This window comes from Pelodiscus sinensis, chromosome 15 (assembly GCF_049634645.1).
Source record: "Pelodiscus sinensis isolate JC-2024 chromosome 15, ASM4963464v1, whole genome shotgun sequence".
Classification (NCBI taxonomy): Eukaryota; Metazoa; Chordata; order Testudines; family Trionychidae; genus Pelodiscus; species Pelodiscus sinensis.
This window is the reverse complement of record NC_134725.1, coordinates 34,980,428-34,999,990: the sequence shown is the minus strand read 5'-3', so window position 1 is coordinate 34,999,990 and position 19,563 is coordinate 34,980,428. Positions and strand designations below refer to the sequence as shown.

The 19,563-nt window shown below is 44.5% G+C and overlaps 1 protein-coding gene across 3 annotated transcripts in view; it reads right to left on the bottom strand.

The window, feature by feature from the left end:
- ACAD10 (acyl-CoA dehydrogenase family member 10) overlaps positions 1-19,563 on the bottom strand; it is a 52,382-nt gene that overhangs the window by 15,755 nt on the left and 17,064 nt on the right. For all 3 annotated transcript variants that reach the window (XM_075898733.1, XM_075898732.1, XM_075898734.1), the window contains 8 exons: positions 18,606-18,764; positions 17,645-17,804; positions 13,812-13,953; positions 12,058-12,126; positions 9,487-9,668; positions 8,144-8,294; positions 3,167-3,312; positions 1,401-1,574 (listed from right to left, as the gene is read on the bottom strand). In XM_075898733.1, the coding sequence (XP_075754848.1) occupies positions 1,401-1,574; positions 3,167-3,312; positions 8,144-8,294; positions 9,487-9,668; positions 12,058-12,126; positions 13,812-13,953; positions 17,645-17,804; positions 18,606-18,764 (1,183 nt within the window). The remainder of the gene's footprint in view (positions 1-1,400; positions 1,575-3,166; positions 3,313-8,143; positions 8,295-9,486; positions 9,669-12,057; positions 12,127-13,811; positions 13,954-17,644; positions 17,805-18,605; positions 18,765-19,563) is intronic.

The following is a 19,563-nucleotide window of genomic DNA, read 5'->3' as shown; positions in this document are numbered from 1 at the left end:
ACTCTCTGGCCTGGACATATCCCTGACAGAGCTCTTTTACTTTACTCCAGACCTATTCCAAGGTCCATGGTGGGTGTCCGTGCTCCACCGGGGACTTGACCATGCACTCAAATATGTCAGCATTTTGGTGCTTGGAGAGAAGATCCTGCAATATTTTCTCCTCACTCCACCACTCAAGGAGGAACAGGATCTCTGCTCTGGACCAGGAGGGTGCGCGCCTCTTGGTCCCCGTGGGTGGATCCTGGGACTGCTCCCTGCAAAGGCCAGGCAGGTTGCGGGGGCCTTGAGGCTGGGCCATGAGTGGCAAGGCCTGTGGCAGGGAGAGCAGCACAGTAAGGTGCTGCTCTCAGGTGGCTTCCTACCACAAGGCTTGTCCAGGGTGCCTGAAGCTTTAAGAAGGGCCAGGACACAGGAACTATAGAGTCTTGATTACTTTGGATGGAGTGTCCACCAGGGCACCTGTGTTATTTCCTGGAGGCTTCTTCTGAAAAAAACTCCTCCTCCCTGTCCACACACGCCTTTTTCCCAAAGAGCAATTTTGGAAAAAGGCTTCTTCCTCATAGAAAGAGGATTACCAATGCCAGAAAAAACATTTGTTCTTTTGATTTACTTTCTGAAGAATGTGACTGCAGTGTGGAAGTAAACTCTGTAGTGTAGACATACCCACTGTGTAAGTCACTATTGCCTTCTATGATCCAGAATTTCAGAGCTTCTTAAAATATAAAGTTATGGTGCCCTTTACTGTACTGACATCTCCTTCAGATATGTTCACCTTCTTATCAACTGTTGGAAACAGGCCACATCCAGTGTTCCCTGTAAAGCTGTGCATATGTGGTCACTCAGGAGAGATTCAAATGCCAACCAACTGATAAGCACAGCACTCACAGCTAGGACTCTTGTATCTACTGGTGGTGCACATTCACACATGCTTCAGTGCACATAAAAATTTATTCTGCACATGGATGAAAAAAATCTGCACATAGGTGGAAAAAATTAGAGGGAAAACTGGCCACTTCCAGTTTGACTAAATTAGCGACATTAATACAATGTAGCACCCCCATCTTTGTATAAGTCCCTGCCAAACTGAAGCTTCCACTTCACGCTTTTGACGAAGCGAGCTGCAGCCCACAAAAGTTTATGCCCTAATCAATTTGTTAGTCTTCAAGGTGCCCTAGGACTCCTTGTTGTTTGTATAGATATCTGTAAAGTCTGAGATCACTTTTGTAATCAATACCACAGTAGGTGCAGCACTGACATCTCTTCAGTGGGGTTGTAGATGGACAGCGTGTGTATTCCTGTCAACTCTCAAAGCTGCAGCATACAGAGGATAGATAAACCTCCATCTTAAAACATGTGGCATCAATTGAACATTCAGGGGCTGGCTTGTTTCATTTTCTCACCTGTGAGTGAGCGTTTGTACACGCCCTGCAGGATAGCAGCAACTCTGAAAAAGGAAAAGGCCATGTAGAAATTCCAGTTCTCAATGGGTGGGATTTGCATATGCTCACAATACATCCGAAAATATTCCTCTGCTGTGGGAATTCCCAGTTGGATTACATCACATTCCCTCAAACCTGAAAGAGAATCCAGCATAACAATGGGTAAGCGTGCAGTGTTCTCAAAGGGATTCAAACAGTATGAGTTTCATGACTGTCACATATGCTCGGCCTTTCTGCTGTCTAGTTCCAAACTCTGATGTGCCTGAATCCAAGCCTACCTAAGATTAAGCTAAAATGGGGTGAATGACTCTTTCTCTAACAAATATTTGAATTTACATAGGCAGAAGGAAACAGACAAGTGTCTTTAGTGATTTAGCTTTTTCCTAGGCAGGAAGCATGTGACTGCAATACCTTTATCCAAAACCACTCTTCTTGTAAAAGAAGAAAACAACTACCAGTCATGGTGGTTTCTACGGACTCTGAGTACATACAGAACCAATTTCCTCCATTAATCACTAGCTAGTTTGGATGTGTCTGGGCAGTTTTGAATTTAACCAGGGGCCATTTTTCCTGTTAATCTTCCTACTTTACACAACAGTAACTTTTTGATCTTTCTAATCTCTGGCTCTGCAATACCACTACTGATGCCACTACTTTTAAAAGCCTTTACATTCCTGGGGTTTAATGAGATAAAAATCCTTTCAGTCTTAAGTGTGACTTGCAGAATTTCAGACCGAAATTTTTTTTTGCCTTGCTATATTTCTGCAGAAAATGACTTCCAGAGTTTTAAGATTACTTTGTTTCTGATGATGATAGAGCAGTGTGGGGGGAGAGGGGAACCAAAACTTTTTTTGGTTTGTTTTATGATGTGGAACTTACAATCTGCAAACTAAGGTTTTCCTCAAACTCTCCATGTGCTGGCCCCATCACCTGTATATCCCTAGTCCCACGGTGCTTTAGGGCTAAATACAAAGACATTACATGACACAGCAGAATAGCAACAATTGCTCTTTCAATGACTCCACAATCAGAACAATGTTAGGATCACTGTGTTCCGTTCTGAGCACCTTCATACCAAAAGGATATTGACAAACAGGAGGAAGTTCAAAGAACAGTAACAAAGAAGTTTAGGATTCTAGAGGGTTGACAAAGACACCATTTCAGGAGGGTGGGTGGGGGAATGCTGTTTGCTCCTCTTTCCCCCACTCCCTGATCGTAAGGGGAAAGTACATAGTTAGCATCGCTTACTTCTCTGCCCCCCTCCTCTCACCAGCTGGCAGTGAGAGGAATGCATGCACACCATGTGCTTTCTCCTCACTCCCTGATCGTGAGGGGAAGAGGAAGAAAAGCAAGCAGCATCCCAGTATGCACAGCTGCAGCCAGCCTCCCAGCCCTCTCAAAATGGCACTTTTCAGAACTGAGTGCTGAGAAGATTAGAGGGCCTAAATAATTTCAGTGATGCTACGCAGTTGGCCATAAGAATCAACTACATGTATCGGAAGATGTCAACACTAAGGAGAGAAAAGGATTCTTTTATGAGGTGAGAAAAGGTAGAGGTGGGAGTGATGGGATGAGATAAGAAAGGGAGTCCTTTTCCAGAGCACTTAGTCACATTTCTAGCTGAGCACCCTTGACAACATCTTGGCAGTTTCTAAACAATGTTTTCCAACTCGTTGTCATTCAAAACAAGAAGCAATTTGTGCCTTCCCCAGGAGGATACACTGTACCTTTCAGCAGATCAAAGTGAGAAGGTAGATAGTGGGCCATGCAGTTATATGCCACATCTGAGATGGGATCTCCTAAGGTAGAAAGTTCCCAGTCGAGAACAGCAAGGACTTCTGGACCCTCTGGATGAAAAATCAGATTATCCAGCCTGGATCAGAGAGGAGAGGGTGTTAAAAAAGTCCTAATAGAAAAAAAAAAAAAAAAAACTTACAAGGAGATGGTTTCCTGACACTCATTTAGTTTCAGTTGAACAAGTGACCTGGAGTGCTGTACTATTTGTGGGAGTGATTCCCTATAACTAGCTCCCTTTGGAGGGCTGTAAAAGTCAGAGCTCAGCCCTGGGAAGTGCACAGAAGAGGCTTATATTGTTCAACCTTCCGGCTGATTGTGAACTGACATATGGTTTAAAAAAAAAAAAGATGACAGATTAGGGTCTCAAATCATTAATAGAAAATATGGCATGTGCCAACTGGAAAATGACATATTCCAGATCAGCTTCATAATGGATTTATTGGTAATTTTATGTTCAATGCTTATAATTTGTTAGTAGCTCAGGATCCCATACAGTTGTCTGTTGACTTTTTCTGGGGTGTAGAGTCTTCCAAAAGTTTGCATGGAGTTTGGCTATGATACGGGAGTTTGAAGCGCTCCTACTGAGATGCAAAGAACCTACTTGCTCCACTCCACGTAGGAGTTTTATTGGCAAAGGAAACTGTGATAGTGATCTGCCATATGGATTAGGGATGTAAGCGATTGATCAACTACCAAATAAGTATTATCGGGTAGTCGAGTAGTGACTCGATTAGCTGCTTTCCCCCTCTTGCTGCCTCAGAGGCAGCAAGGGGGGAGCAGAAGCCAGTTCTGGGGGAAGCCAGATTAAAAGCCAGTTTCCCCCATCACCATCTCGGGGGAAGGAGGGGGCCGCGCAGGTTAGGCAGAGGTGTAGCAGGGGACTGGCACAAGCCAGGAATCAGCTGATTCCCAGCTCGCGCTCAAGTCCTAGACAATGCACCACTGCTTTTTAAATGTGGTGCCCAGATCTGCAAGAACATAAGAACGGCCATGCTAGGTCAGATCAATAGTCCGTCTATCCCAGTATCCTGTCTGCCCACAGTAGCCAATGCCAGATGCTCCAGAAGGAGGGAACACAACACGTAATCCTCACATGAACACTCCCCTGTCACCTATCTGCAAGCTTGTCTACCACCCATGAGACAAATGAAGTTCTTCCTCCATGCACAGTTTTTAGGTCAGGATAAAAATAATTCTCACCCCTCAGGATTTTGACCTCCCCACATGCAGCCAAGGTATTACTGAAGGTAATTACTTTGTAATACTGGTAGCAGGTAAACTAAATGCCACTGTCAGGCAAGGCTCCATCAAAAACACAGATCTAGTTAAACACTCAGGCTGTGTCTACATTGGCATCCCTTTCCTGAAAAGGGATGCTAATGAGACACTTCGGAATTGCAAATCCGTGGGGGATTTAAATATCTCCCGCGGCATTTGCATTTATATGGCTGCCGCTTTTTTCCGGCTCGGGGTTTTTGCCGGAGAAAAGCGCCAGTGTAGACGCGATTCTCCGGAAAATAAGCCCTTTTCCGGAGGATCCCTTCAAGTAACTTATTCAAGTAGGAATAAGGGATCCTCCGGAAAAGGGCTTATTTTCCGGAGAATCGCGTCTACACTGGCGCCTTTCTCCGGCAAAAACCCCGAGCCGGAAAAAAGCGGCAGCCATGTAAATGCAAATGCCGCGGGGGATATTTAAATCCCCCACGGATTTGCAATTCCGAAGTGTCTCATTAGCATCCCTTTTCCGGAAAGGGATGCCAATGTAGACACAGCCTCACTGTTTTAAACTTCACATCCCAAGGTTCTTTCTCTAACTGCTAAGAGTGGATCAGAAAATCTTTTATAATCCACAATGTTAGGTCTCAATTCAGCTGAGATCAGCAATGTGGCTGTGCCCAAGAGAATGCAAGCCGCTGTTTCAAAAGCAAAGCTATGACTAAAATACAGGTGTCCTGACTTCCAGTTTCCTACTCTGACTACTGGATTAAAATTCCTCTGCACTAAACTGCACACTGGTTTAAATGGCTACAGATGCACTAGGCAGATGAAATGGGGAGTGAAAAGCTGCATGTGATCATAAGAACGGCCATACTGGATCAGACCAACGGACCATCTAGCCCAGTATCGTGTCTGCCCACAGTGGCCAATACCAGATGCCCCAGAGAGAACAAACACAACAGGTAATTCTCACATGATCCCTGCCCTGTCACACATTTCCAGACAAAGAGAGGCTAGGGACACCATTTCTACCCATCCTGGCTAATAGCCACTGATGGACTTAACCTTCATTAATCTGTCTGCTTTTTTTTTTTAACCTTGTTAAGGCAAAGCCTTCAGAACATCCTCTGGCAAGGAGTTCCACAGGTTGACTGAGTAAAGAAAAAATTCCTTTTGTTTGTTTTAAACCTGCTGCCTATTAATTTCATTTGGTGATCCCTAGTGCTTTTATTGTGGGAATACGTAAATAACTTTTCTGTCTGTGAGCTAATGGTATTAGAGGTGATAATTGGGGAAGCTATCTTGGTAATGGGTAAGATAGTTTGAGTGTTTGTTCATTCCTTCCCGGAGAGTGTCGAATTTTAACATGAATGACAGTTCAGAGGATTCCCTTTCAAGTGCAGATGTAAAAGGTCTTTGTAGCAGAATGCAGGTGGTTAAGTCATTGAGAGAGTGTCCTTTCTGGTTAAAATGGCAAGAAACTGTTTTTTCTTTGTGATCTTGTCTGATATCTGTTTTGTGGGCATTACCCATTACCAAGATAGCTTCCCCAATTATCACCTCTAATACCATTAGCTCACAGACATCCCACTCTCCCCACCTCTAATATCATCAATTCACAGACACTTACCTTCCTTCCTTCCCCCCCCCTACATCTCCCTCCTGTTCTGCAATGTGATTTGTCCTTTTCATATGTGTTCACTTTTTTTTAATTGTATCCTTTGGTATATATGGTTGCGACTATTTTCTTCCACTATTTGATCTGAGGAAGTGGGTCTGGCCCACGAAAGCTCATCATCTAATAAACCATCTTGTTAGTCTTTAAAGTGCTACATTGTCCTGCATTTTGCTTTAACATTCTATTTGTATTTTTTGACAGCCGCTGCACACTGAGTGGATGTTTTCAGACAACTATCCACAATGACTCCAAGATCTCTCTTTTGAGTAGTAGCTGTTAAATTAGTCCTCATCATACTGTACGTATAGTTGGGATTATTTTTTCCAGTGTGCTTTACTTGAAATTTATCAACGTTAAATTTCATTTGCCATTTGTTGTCCAATCACTTAGTTTGGTGAGATCTTTTTGAAGCTCTTCAGAGTCAGATTTGGTCTTAATTATCTTGAGCAGTTTGATATTGTCTGCAAATTTAGCCACCTCACTGTTTACCCCTTTCTCTCGATCATCTATAAATAAGCTGCATTGGATTGGTTCCAGGACAGACCTTTAGGGGACCCCATTGATTACTACTCTCCACTCTGAAAATTTATCACTAATTCCCACCATGTACTTCCAGTCTTTTAACCAGTTAACAATCCATGAAAGGATCTTCCTTCTTATCCCATGACAACTTACTTTACTTAGGAGCCTTGGGTGAGGGACCTTGTCAAAGACTTTTTGGAAATCTAAGTACACTATATCCATTGGACCCCCTCTTGTCCACATGTTTGTTGACCCTTTCAAAAAACTCTAGTGGATTAGTAAGGCATGATTTCCCTTTACAGAAACCATTTTGACTTTCTCCCAACAACATGGTTCTTGTGAGCTCTCAGGGTGCTGAGCAGAGTAGTGCTGTAACTTCCTTTTAAAAAGCATTTATCCATAGTGCTGGGGGCTTTTCTGTGATTCCCCTTTTTTCTTCTCTAAGACTTTTCCAAATGAGTACTGGCAGCTCACTAGTACAGTAAAACTCCGATGGTCCGGCATTTGATGGTCCGGCACTCCTGATGGTCCGGCACCATCAGGAACCCGGAAGTGCTCTGGGCAGCCGGACCATTGGAGCTGCTCTGCCCCCCAGCTTCCCTGATTCAGCCACTGCTAAAACTGACCAGCGGCTGAATCGGAGAAGCCGGGGGCAGAGCAGCTGGAGTGACGCCGGGTAGGCTCCCGAAGCGCTGCCCCTCGGGGATGCGGGACCAGCCCGACAGCACCCCAGCTGTCCCCGATTCAGCCGCTGCTGAAACTGACCAGCGGCTGACTCCAGGAAGGCAGAGCTGCTCTGCCCCGGCTTCCTGGAATCAGCCCCTGATCAGTTTCAGCAGCAGCTGACTTGGGGACACCTGGAGCAGAGCAGCTGGGGTGCTGCCGAGTTGGTCCCCTCAGCGCCGAGGTGCAGCACTGCGGGGACCAACCCGGCAGCGCCCCAGCTGCTCTGTCCCAGGCGTCCCGATTCAGCTGCTGTTGAAACTGACCAGCGGTTGACTCCAGGAAGCCCGGGGCAGATCAGCTCTGCCTCGGGCTTCCTGGAGTCAGCCGCTGATCAGTTTCAGCAGTGGCTGACTTGGGGACGCCTGGGGCAGAGCAGCTGGGGTGCTGCCAGGTTGGTCCAGTAGCGCTGAGGCAGCACCCCAGCTGCTCTGCCCCAAGCATCCCCAAGAGCAGCTGGGGTGCTGCCGGGTTGGTCTCGCAGCGCCAAGGGTCGGTGCTACCAGACCAACCCGGCAGCACTCCAGCTGCTCTGCTGCAGGCGTCCCTGATTCAGCCGCTGCTGAAACTGACCAGCAGCAGCTGAATCAGGGACGACTGGGGCAGGGCTGGACTATCGGAAGAGGGGCTATGAGGAGTCTGGGGTGGCAACCCCTCCACCCCATCCCAGAGCTCTGATAGCCCCCCCTTCCGATAGTCTGGCATATCTGATAATCCGGCACTCCCTGGGTCCTAAAGGTGCCGGATTATCGCACGTTTTCTGTACCTGAAATCTCCATGCACAACTGTGGTCTTCTGGCTTGTGGGGAGATGCAATGGGAGCCACTCAATGAGTCTCTCCATGGCAGGAATAGCGTGAGTTTCCGTGGCTCGATACTGCTTGGTCCAAGTTTGAACTTGCCGTTGAACATAGTTACCTAAAGCAGGGGTACAGTTACAAATACAAGGAGGCCTTTGAAAATAACCACAAAACAGCTGCATCCGAAAATGGTCTAACAGCCAAAAATAAAGCCTGTTTCCACCCAACCAGACATACATATGCTTCTCTAAAAGAGCACTTTGCTACAGCCCTGGGCCACATTCAGACCCAGAATAACTGGGCAGAATTCCCAGCGGCCCAGGAGATTTGCCTGGTTCTGCTCAGGCTGCCTTTGGTCCTGTAAATCTGTTGAAGCAGAAATATATCACCTCTTCTTACAGCTAGCAGCTTTTAGGAGGAGCAGATAAGGAGAGCATCATGGTAGTGGCTTATGATAAGATGGTCACTCAGGTAATGTTTTATTGCTGTCTCAAGAAGGGAGTCTCCTCCTGTACTAGTGATATGCCTGTGGTATGGGTTAAGGACCCAATAAATTCTCTAGCTGGGCACTTATTGTTTCCTTGCAGGGGAGTGGATTAGATATTCTGATTAGTTACAGATAATCGGGATTCTAAACGAAAATCTAATTCCAACAAAGGCCAAATCCTGGTGCAGCTGCACAAGGACACCTTGGCCCCCCAAAGCGACTCTGCCGGGGGTACTGTTGAACCTCTGTGGGACAGGATCTAAGGAAGACCAATCATGACGGTAGCAAACAAGTTACTGGCAGAAAGGACTGCAGGTAGAGCCAAAGAAATGAAGCTCTAGAGCAGTGTTTCCCAACCAGGGCAGACCATCGTCAGGGGTTCCGCAAGAAATCGTGGAATAAATACATTAAAAAAAAAGTCTTACAATGTAAGCTGACGTATATATATACACATATATAACAGCTCTTTACACATACATTTTCTTGACAATAATTTAGCAGTAATTGAATTGCGCTCCCCGCTGTCAACTTTTTCTGGCCAAGCAAACGTTTTCATAGGTAGGGGTTCCTCGGGATATGAAAAATTATTTTAGGGGTTCCTCCATGCGAAAAAGGTTGGGAATCACTGCTCTAGAGAATATTTCCAAAAACACTGACCTCTGGAAGATCCCTAAAATCTGTTCTATGCAACCTTGTCTGGCCTGAGGAGCCATCATGCTGTTGGACAGCTCCCCTTTCCCACTACTGCTTTAAGAATTTATGCTACCATGTCCCTTTAAAAACTAACACACAGGAAGAGCATGACAGTAGATTTCCTTCTCACCATGCTTCCCGTAATCCTCCAGTCCAGCCGCTTTGAGGTCTACGCTATGGATTTTACAGAGGACTTTGTTCATAGCAATGTAAATAGCCCTCCGCTGGCCAGGCTCCAGCCCAGGAAGAGAGGGGTCCTTGTAGATGTGGCCAGTACAGTACTCCATCAGGTAGAATGGGGTGCCAATGATACTAGAATGATGGGATTGAAACAGCAGATATTTCAGAGACAGATCTCAGATCCAGGGCTGGATTAAGAGGGAGGCTAGCCGGGCAGCTGCCCGGGGCGCCAACCTATGGGGGGGCGTCTGATGGCAGCTGTAAGGTGCGCAGTGCGCCGGGGCCACGCATGCGCCATGCACCCAGGAGCGGAGCTGCGCATGCGTCGTGCGCCTGCTGCCCGGGGCGCAGGAATGGCTTGAGCCAGCCCTGCTCAGATCAGTGGAATATTCCTGTATGTAAATATCAATACAGAACAAAAGTACAGTTAAGATTAAAATGAAACAGGATTATGTAAGAATAACACCTTTCTCAACAGAGGAGCTGGTTTTAGGATCAGAAGCCAGTTTGTTTTACTGTTGACACCAATTAATCCTTCAAAGTCAGCCAAGTCAAGGAAAAGAGATTCTATTCCTTCTCATGCAAGAACCTGTAAGAATTGTTAACCAAGTTCCAGTTGTAGAATCTTTGTTGATGATCATGAGAAAGCCCACAAGAACTTAGCTTTAGCTCTCAGGGTGAATTTGCAGGCCTGGCAGCTAGAAAAATAATCTTATTACTTGGAATCTGAGCATATTTGATCTGGGACCATCCAAGGGAATCATACAGGGAGCTCCAGTACTTGTACAGTTTCTTTTCAGAGCCTAAGAGCAATTTTAACTACCTGAAAAAATTAAATAATAAAGACACACCCAAACTAAGCTGAATAATAATATGTTATGGTGCTTTGCACTTCTAAACCCTCTTTCATCTGGAGAATTCAAAGTGCTTCACAATAATGATTAGTTAATCTTCAAAAGGCATTAGTGATGTATGAGCAAGCAATGCACAGGTAAAGCATTATCCATCACTGAACTGCAGCAAGATCCAGAGCACATAATGGCAACTGTTTAACCAACACAGAGCAATGCTACAGTTTAGAGTAGGAAACCAAATCCATGCTGTGATGGGACACCCTCCCCCAATGCTTTATGAAATGGACTTATGGACATGAATATACATAACTCAAAGGTGCTTTGAGCAAATTATTTCATATAACCCATCAATCTTCATGTCACGATCCGCTGGTGCTGTTTATCTTACTTTGCTGTGTGTATCATTTTTATGTGTAAAGTTAGACATATGGAGTGGGGAATACTTTGTGGGTTTCAAACGTATGAATGAGAGACACGGAAGGTGTTATCTTTGATTGTTAAACCATCTCTTTTGTCTTTAAGTCTGAGCAGTGGTTGGAAGGGGGTAGTCTTAATTCCTTAACAAAAAGAATAGAAAAGCAGAGGACTTGGTCTTTTGGCTGGGCGGCACCTGAAGGAAAGGAGCCGAAGACCCCAGGGTGAGGAGACAGCCCTGGTGTGAAGAAGCAGCTGGAAAAGAGGTTTAAGGTGAGTTTAAAGAGTGTTCTGAGGTTTCAGTGTAGAATTAGCCAAGCATTTTTGTTTCTTTTGATTTGTAATCTTCTTTGCTCTGCCTGTTTTCACTTATTACAACTTAAATCCTACTGCTTCAACTTAATAACATCATTTTTATTTTTTAATCAAACCCAGTGAAAGTAATTGTTACCTGGGGGGACAACCTGTGTATACATTCCACCTTTCATTGATAAAAGTGGCTTACCTAATTCTTTGGGGTCTGATTCCACTGGGGGAGTGGTATCCCAGCAAGCTGGGTCCTAAACTGCACTCTCCTTGGACCTGAAGAGGTTCAGTGTCTGTACTGCTTATCAGGGGGTGGAGGGGCAGGGATCTCAGCTTGGGGCCTTGGCTGGGGGAGACCAACAGAACTGGCCCAGCAGGACCAGGTGGTGAGAAGCCCCAGAGAGCAGGAAGGTGAGTGGCAGTGGTCATGTCAGCATCCCGGGAAGCACCCCCAAAGGGTCATCTGTGACCAAACCCTGTCTCACACATACCCAACTGCTAGGCTGAATGGAAAGTTGGTCAGAACACTTAGTTAACACTTTTCCTGCAAAAAGTGCTAGTGAATCATTTGAGGCCACAAGCAGGCAGGGCCATCTAAAACACAAATGCCCCATATTTCAGCATATCTGTAGTAAGATCAAACATTCTCCACCGACCACCACAAACTGTGCCTTTTATATGTCTCCTCCTCAAATAGCCAAGACAGGGCTCTTTCTTTTTGGGTTAATTTCAATACTTCTATGCAGGTATTATGCAATCATTGAAGTTACTGCACCTTTGGTGCTCCTTTCCACATTAACAGTTCTATCTAGCTATGTTCTTCCACAGCTTCTGTGACCTTTGAGTGTGAGAGCTGCCTTCTCTTCTGCTCTGCTCTAAACTGGGAGTGGAAGTATCTACCAACAACTGTTACATACTTTTGATGAAAACTGGAGGAAAAACGTTACCTTGAATCTTCACATAGGGCAAGTACTTTAGGAACAGGAACTCCGGCCTCAGCAAGAGCCTTCAATATCCTGCCAGGACAAACAATCCAGAGAGAATTTGTCAGGAAAGTAAAAGATGGGTAACTTTTGCCTGCCATATTGTGATTTCAAAAAAATACGCTCCCTTCAATCAATCACTAACATACACATGTAGCAAGCTAGATGGACACATAGAAAGGAGAGCTGTCAAGTGATTCAAAAGATTAACTGAGATTAATCATGCTGTTAAACCAGGGGTTCCCAACCTGTGGTACGTGTACCCCCAGGGGGTATGAGAAGCTTGTCAAGAGGGTACGGGGAATATGTGGTAAATAACTTGATTGTCCTAACTGAAATATTCCGAAAATAGTAGTGTTAGTGGAAAAAATTGTGGATTCTAGAGTCTAAAATTTATTTCCTTTCATATTGAATAGGGGGTACGGGAAGGTTTACTAAAAGCCAAGAAGGTACAGGGACCGAAAAAGGTTGGGAACCCCAGTGTTAAACAATAATAGAATACCATTCATATATTTTTGAATGCTTATCACCTTTTCAAATATATTGATTTCTAGTATAACACAGAATACAAAATGAACAGTGTTTATTTTATATTTGCAATGTAAAAATAAAATAGCATTTTAATACAGTACTATAGTGCAATCTCTTTATCACAGAAGTTGAACTTATTAATGTAGACTTATGTACAAAAAATAAATGCATTCAAAAACAAAACAATGTAAAACTTTAGAGTCTACAAGTTCACTCAATCCTTAAACTCAGATGCAAGTCTGACAAGTCTAGCAGAGGGGAAGAGGAACACATATACACTTAACCATTTAGACAGAGAATTATAGTATATTGGTTAGGTAATGTTCTGTGCTGTTAAAGAGCTATGTTCCACTCCAGAGGTGGCTGAATTTCAATGGGGGATGAAGTATTTCTTCTATATGTGTATGCTAAAGTGCATTGAGATCCTGCAAGGTGAAAGGTGCTGTATGCAGGGAAGCCAGTAATAAAGTGGGGATGAATGCTAAATGTTAGCATGGTTCCCTTTCTATTAGGGCTGTAGATTAATTGCAGTAAAGTCACACAATTAAATTAAAAAAATAATTGCAATTAATACAAAAGTGCCATGTGAATATCTGTTCTCACTTTCAGATGATGCTGTAAATAAGAAGCTGGCAGCTTCTTGATGACTGTGAAATCTACACATCCACAGAATTATCATGAAGTGAAGACATCTTATGTCCTACTGCAGTTGCAGAATGAGTTTAACAAAACAGAATGTAATGATCCTTGATGGAAGCAGACTAACTCAAAGAGGTTACCGCCCTCCAATGCTTGCAATATGCACTATGACGGCTCTAATTAGTGGAGCTTAGATTTATGCATCATCCAAAGGGAACAACTCCTGCCACACAGTGCCTTGTAATGCCATGCTGAGTCATGATGCGGTATTAACTGATATTGAACCTGGTCACCTCTTGAAGCACATGCAGCACTTCCTTAAATGTGATAAGAGAAATATGCGCCCCCTCCCCTCCTTCCTGTGTCCTAAGCCTTCCAGGTTCCTACTGACAGCTACTCTCATGCAGCAGGGTTCAGAATAGGAAAGGTGAGACCGGAAAACAGCACTGTCCATATGTTGTGCACCTTTCCTTTGGAACTATGTTATAATAATCAGAAAACACCAGCCAGAACTGGCAATGCTGCTATAGCACACTGTGCCTTTTCACCTGTATTCCCTCTCCACAGCATGAGCAGATGGAAGTAGTTTGCCAGGAGGTTTCTTCCTCAGGACTAAGTGACGATCCCCAAATTTGATATAGTAAGTTGGGTTAGATTGTCCATGACTGAACTGCCGTACTATCAGAGGACCTTAAAGTTGGAAGTAGAGAAAAGAACAGAAACCAAAATTATTTCTCATCTCTTTTCCATGCTTAATTTCACTCTAAAATGGACAAAGCTAGACACTATCCTTTGCCTCAGCAGAAGCCTGAGCATTGCTCCATTGTTCTGGGATCAGTGATCACGGTCACTCCAGGATGGCAGAGGGCCAGAAATCTGCTTGACCTTTGCTCTATATTTTTTGCCCAGTATTCCTCTTTCTCTCACCCCTCCCCAATCAGAAAGTTCTATACAAAGATTGTTTCCCAAAGCAAGGGATAGGAGCTATTATTCTAAATCACCAGGCTAAGGATGTTAAAAATCGAGTAATTTACTAATCAAGTAGTTGATGGAATTTCCGTTGACTACTCAACTAGTCAATAGGCACTTCCGCATTCCTCCTTTGAAATGTATAAGAGCCCCTGCTGGAGGAATGCAGAACTCCATGTGCTGCCTGGGGCTAGCGGGAAGTCCCACTGACTCCAGGCTGCATGCAGGCCTGCTAGTTTTGAAATGTACAGGAGTCCCTAGTGGGGGCTCTTGTGCATTTCAAAGCGGAAGCACCCACATGGAACCTAGCGTCAGTGGGGATTCTAAATCCCCTGCTGATCCCAGGCTCCATGCTGTGCTGCTGCTTTGAAATGCCACGCAGAGCCTAGGGTCAGCTGGGAACTCCAGCTGTGGCATATGCCCAGAATCTGGGGTCAGCTGGGGACTCCACACAGCTTTGCACCATTCCTGTCTCACAAGAGATGGGCCTCAGTACAGAGGTGTAAGCTTGCTCATGAACTCTGATCCTGTCTCTTAGCAGCACATTTGGCTTTTATTCACTAACACACTCCACTATCATTTTAACTACTAATTAGCAGTCATCTGATTAATCTGAGTTTGTAAACTACAGTAATAACTGACAGCCCAAATTCTTCTCAATTTTCAGCTCAAAAAATGTGTAAAAATGGTCCCTTCTGGCTCAGCAAATCTGCTCCTTGTGCATTTTCAGAGTCACAGCTGCTGATTTTAGTGACAAAAATAATTTTTTACTGCATTTTATTCCTGCAGAGCCAACACGTAAGAGGCATTCTATGTTGTCTCAATCAACAGAATTGTTCACTAGTATCTATTTTCAACATCTTTATTAAAGGTGATAATACACATGCTGGAAAGACCCATTTGATGCTTTGATTTCAGGGTCTGATTGCAGTTAGAAAATCATCCCTTTTTCTTACAAACTGTTCACATGTGATCTTCAGTCTTTGAGACTCATGTTTCAAAATACCATATAAAAAGCACCTCGGTAAAATTTTAATAACAATGCTGTCTTTGTTGGATTCATACAATATATTATACATAGTATGACCTGCATGGCCTCTAAGTCAATGATACCATTAATTTAACAATATAGCCCTCTGCTGGCTTGAAACAGAGGGGAGTTTCTGGAAAACGAATGGTAGAAGGAAGAAGCAAAGTAGAATATTAGTTATGCACTAGTTGCAAGTTGACTCAATGAACAGGCACTATCTTAAGGTTTTAAAAATACTGCTTTTTAAAATCCAAATCAATACGAAGCTTTAAAAAAATATCAGGCTTGGTTTAGACACGCAAATGGATTCTGGGTTTCTGTAAAATGATGTGCCAAGCGGTACTCAAAAGGTTGTCAGGAAGCAGAAATTCAATATATAAAGTTTTTCCAGACCAATGTCAAAGGAAACGTTTTCATGTTTTTTTAATTTAAAGAGGGTTTGGTGTTTTTTTTTATAAATGTACAGGCAGTCCCAGAGTTACGCGGATCCGACTTACGTCGGATCTGCAGTTACGAATGGGGCCCGTCTCCCTGGTCTCCAGCAGACCACGGAGAGGAAGCAAAGTGGCGGAGCACGCGGGCAGCGGACAGCCCAGACGTGTCTGGGCTGTCCCGCTGCCCCCGTGCTCCGCGGCTTTGCTCCAGACGCCTGTGGTACAGCAGCTGGGGCGCTGCCGGTTGGTCCCGTAGCGCCGCTCTGGGCGCTACGGGACCAACCCAGCAGCACCCCAGCTGCTCTGCCCCAGGCGTCCTGATTCAGCCACTGCTGGTCAGTTTCAGCAGTGGCTGAATCAGGACGCCTGGGGCAGAGCAGCCTGGGTGCTGCTGGGTTGGTCCAGTAGCGCCGAGGAGCGGCGGCGCTACTGGACCAACCCAGCAGCACCCCAGCTGCTCTGCCCCAGGCATCCCCAAGTCAGCCGCTGCTGAAACTGACCAGTGGCTGACTACAGGAAGCCCCTGCCCCGGGCTTCCTAGAATCAGCCGCTGATCAGTTTCAGCAGCAGCTGACTTGGGGATGCCTGGGGTTCTTAAGTTGAATCTGTATGTAAGTCGGAACTGGCGTCCAGATTCAGCCGCTGTTGAAACTGATCAGTTTCAGCAGCGGCTGAATCTGGACGCCAGTTCCGACTTACATACAGATTCAACTTAAGAACAAACCTACAGTCCCTATCTTGTACGTAACCCGGGGACTGCCTGTACTTAAACATTACCCATGCAATGCCAAAAGTTGCACAAGAAAAAGAACCACAAAGTGCAAGAAAACAGAGAAAAGAAACTGACTAGAAATCAAAGCAAAGTTAACTGATCTATTTTCACTGTCTAAGCAGAACAAAGTATGCAAGTAAATAGAAAGCACGAATAATGAAAAGGAAAGCAGATACATTTAATTCTTACTCTTCAAATAATTTTAATAGTCATTAATAGTCCAGCTAAGATAACTGCTTGTATTAAAACATGACTTAAACGTTGACATGGCTGCTTTAAAACTTAATCTAATGAGGTATTCATATTGTACTCCTAAATGGCAATGTCATACTTGTGTGGCTGAGGCAGCAGCTGGAAACCTCTAGCAGAGAAGTGGCCTCCTGCTATTACCAAATTTACAAGTGTTGGAGAAGAACCACCATATATAAACAACAGATGCCTCTTAAGAGAGATGCAATACCTAAAAGTTTTTGATTAGGGAGCACAATATTACACAATACAGCTAGTCACTGTATAGGTAGATGCATGCACACAGTATGCAGGACAGTCATAGAGTAGGTTTTCCCTCTAACTATCCAGGTAAATGCTAATAATGTTTTAAACAGCTCAGCTTTTCACAAAGAGCTTGGAAAGACACTGATGTTGTGCGAGTGGCTTTGCAGAAGTAAATACTATTGATATTGTTTAAAATCCATGTGTCTTTGTAACAGGATGCATGACCAGTCCTCTCCCCCACTTAGGTGCTGGTTGCCCTCTCAAATTAGGTTGAGAAAGGCCTCAAGTGTTATGCAACACCTATGTCTCTATTCACCCAAGTTTGTCCCACCACAAGTACCAAACTATCTACAGTCTTTAACAGGATTTTGTTTCTCTCTTATGCAGCAAGTCAGTCCTCAGCTAGAAGGACTCCAGTTCCCTCACTAACCTCTCCCTTACTGACAACCCCCACTTCTATCTCTTTCCCAGCCTATATCGCCCTTGGCTCATCCGGCTGCAGGTATTGCCAATCTCAGGCCTTTCCATCAGCCTCAATCTGTTTCCTTTGATTGGAGCTGACAGGGCAAGGCCTAAGTAGGTGCTCTTGCACTAGCACCCTGCTACAATCTTATGCTAGGAAAAGCCAACTGACCCAGAACAAGTGTCCTTTAAAGTTGTAAAGTATAAAAGCTTAAATACCTGTTTTCGGGCCACCTAGGACCTCCTCAAGGTACTGCTGTAGGGGATCTTTTGGGATTTCCATTGTTGGTCTCACTAAGCTAGTGTGCGGAACAAATCCCCGCAAAGGGAAGCCCAAGTAGGTTTCTAATTCTTTGAGAGCTGTTTCTGGGTCATCAACCTGATACCAGGGAGAAAAAGTTGTACAGTAAATAGCTAATAAGGTCCTGATCTCCTGGCAGAGACAGGGCTCTTCAGGCGCATCCATGCAACACTCAAGTGACATCTGCCACGACACTACACTGAAGGTAGCACCAACACTGCCCTCTCTCCCCTGAACTAAGCCCCTACATTTTGTCTGGTTTCTGTCCAAGGGGAAGGGGAAGCAATTCCAATGGTGAGAGGACGATCATACTGCAAGCCCAGGCTGTGATGACTGTGGGATTTCCCACGGGGACAGGCAGAAGGAGGTCAGGACTCAGTCCATCAATGAGTCCTGTCCTTAACCTTCTACCCTGCCTCCTCCTCCCTGGGGTTTGGAAGTTAGACAACCCCCAGGAGACATGTACATGAGGTTTATCTAACTTCCACGGGGCTGGTTAATGAAACCTCACAATCCCATGTCTGGAAGATGACATTACTGCTGTTTAGCAGACGGAGAACTGAAGTGCACTGGGAGGAGTGACTTGCCCAAAGCTTACAAGGAGCTGGTGGCAGGTCTGAACATGGAACCCTGCAATCTTGGCATCCACAATTCCCCCTGCATTAACCCTGTGATTATTTGGGTTACTGGTGTCAGACAGGACAATGGACATGTTCAATGTCTGAAGCATGGCAATCTGTATCTAATGCCGCTATGTGAAAATACTAAGCACATTCACATTAAATGCAGAATTTGGATTTTAAAAACTCAAAATAAATCAGACAATAAATGTTTTACCAACAACTGTCCCCATTCAACCCTGAGGGTTCTGCTTTGTACCTTCACAGTCTCAATGCCAAGCTGGGCAGCTGCTTTCAAGTTCTCCCCAATATCATCAAGGAAGATGGATTCATTTGGCTGAACACCCAAGCGTTCCAAACATAGCATATAGATACGAGGGTCTGGTTTGCATATCCCTTCCCGGCAAGATTCAATTACCTATGACAACATGAAAAGCACAAAGCCCTTGTAATTCTCATTCATGAACATCAGCAAAGTTTTGGACATGGAGGACACAAGTATGAATGAGCATGTAACTGGCATGAAGTGCAATCAATGAAACAAAGGACCATGAATCTGCTGCATACATTCCAGTCTCCCATAAACTAGGCAAGTACAACCTAGATGGGGCTACTATAAGGTGGGTGCATAACTGGCTGGATAACCATTCTCAGAGAAAAATCTAAAAAACAACAAATAGACTAGTAGCACTTTAAAGACTAACAAAACACGTAGATGATATCATGAGCTTTCGTGGGCGCAACCCACTTCTTCAGATGACCGGAGTATAAAAAGTCCAGATCCAAGTATACTCAGAGAGTAGTTCTTAATGGTTCACAGTCATTCTGCAAGGGCATAAGAAGTGGGGTTGCACAGGGGACTGTTTTGTGACATTTCTGTTCAATATCTTCTTCAACAATGAAGGGGCCCTTTGCTGAAGGAGCAATCAGACATTGCACGGAAGCTAAATGAATTCTTTGATTCGGTCTTCATGGCTGAGGATTTTGGGGAGATTCCCAAACCTGAGCCATTTTTTTTAGGTGACAAATCTGAGGCATTGTACCAGATTGAGGTGTCATTAGAGGTGGTTTTGGAACAAACTGATAAACTTAACAGTAACAAGTCACCAGGGCCAGATGGCTTTCACCCAAGAGTGCTGAAAGAACTCAAATGTGAAATTGCAAAACTATTAACTAGGGTTTGTAATCTATCCTTTAAATCAGCTTCCGTACCTAAT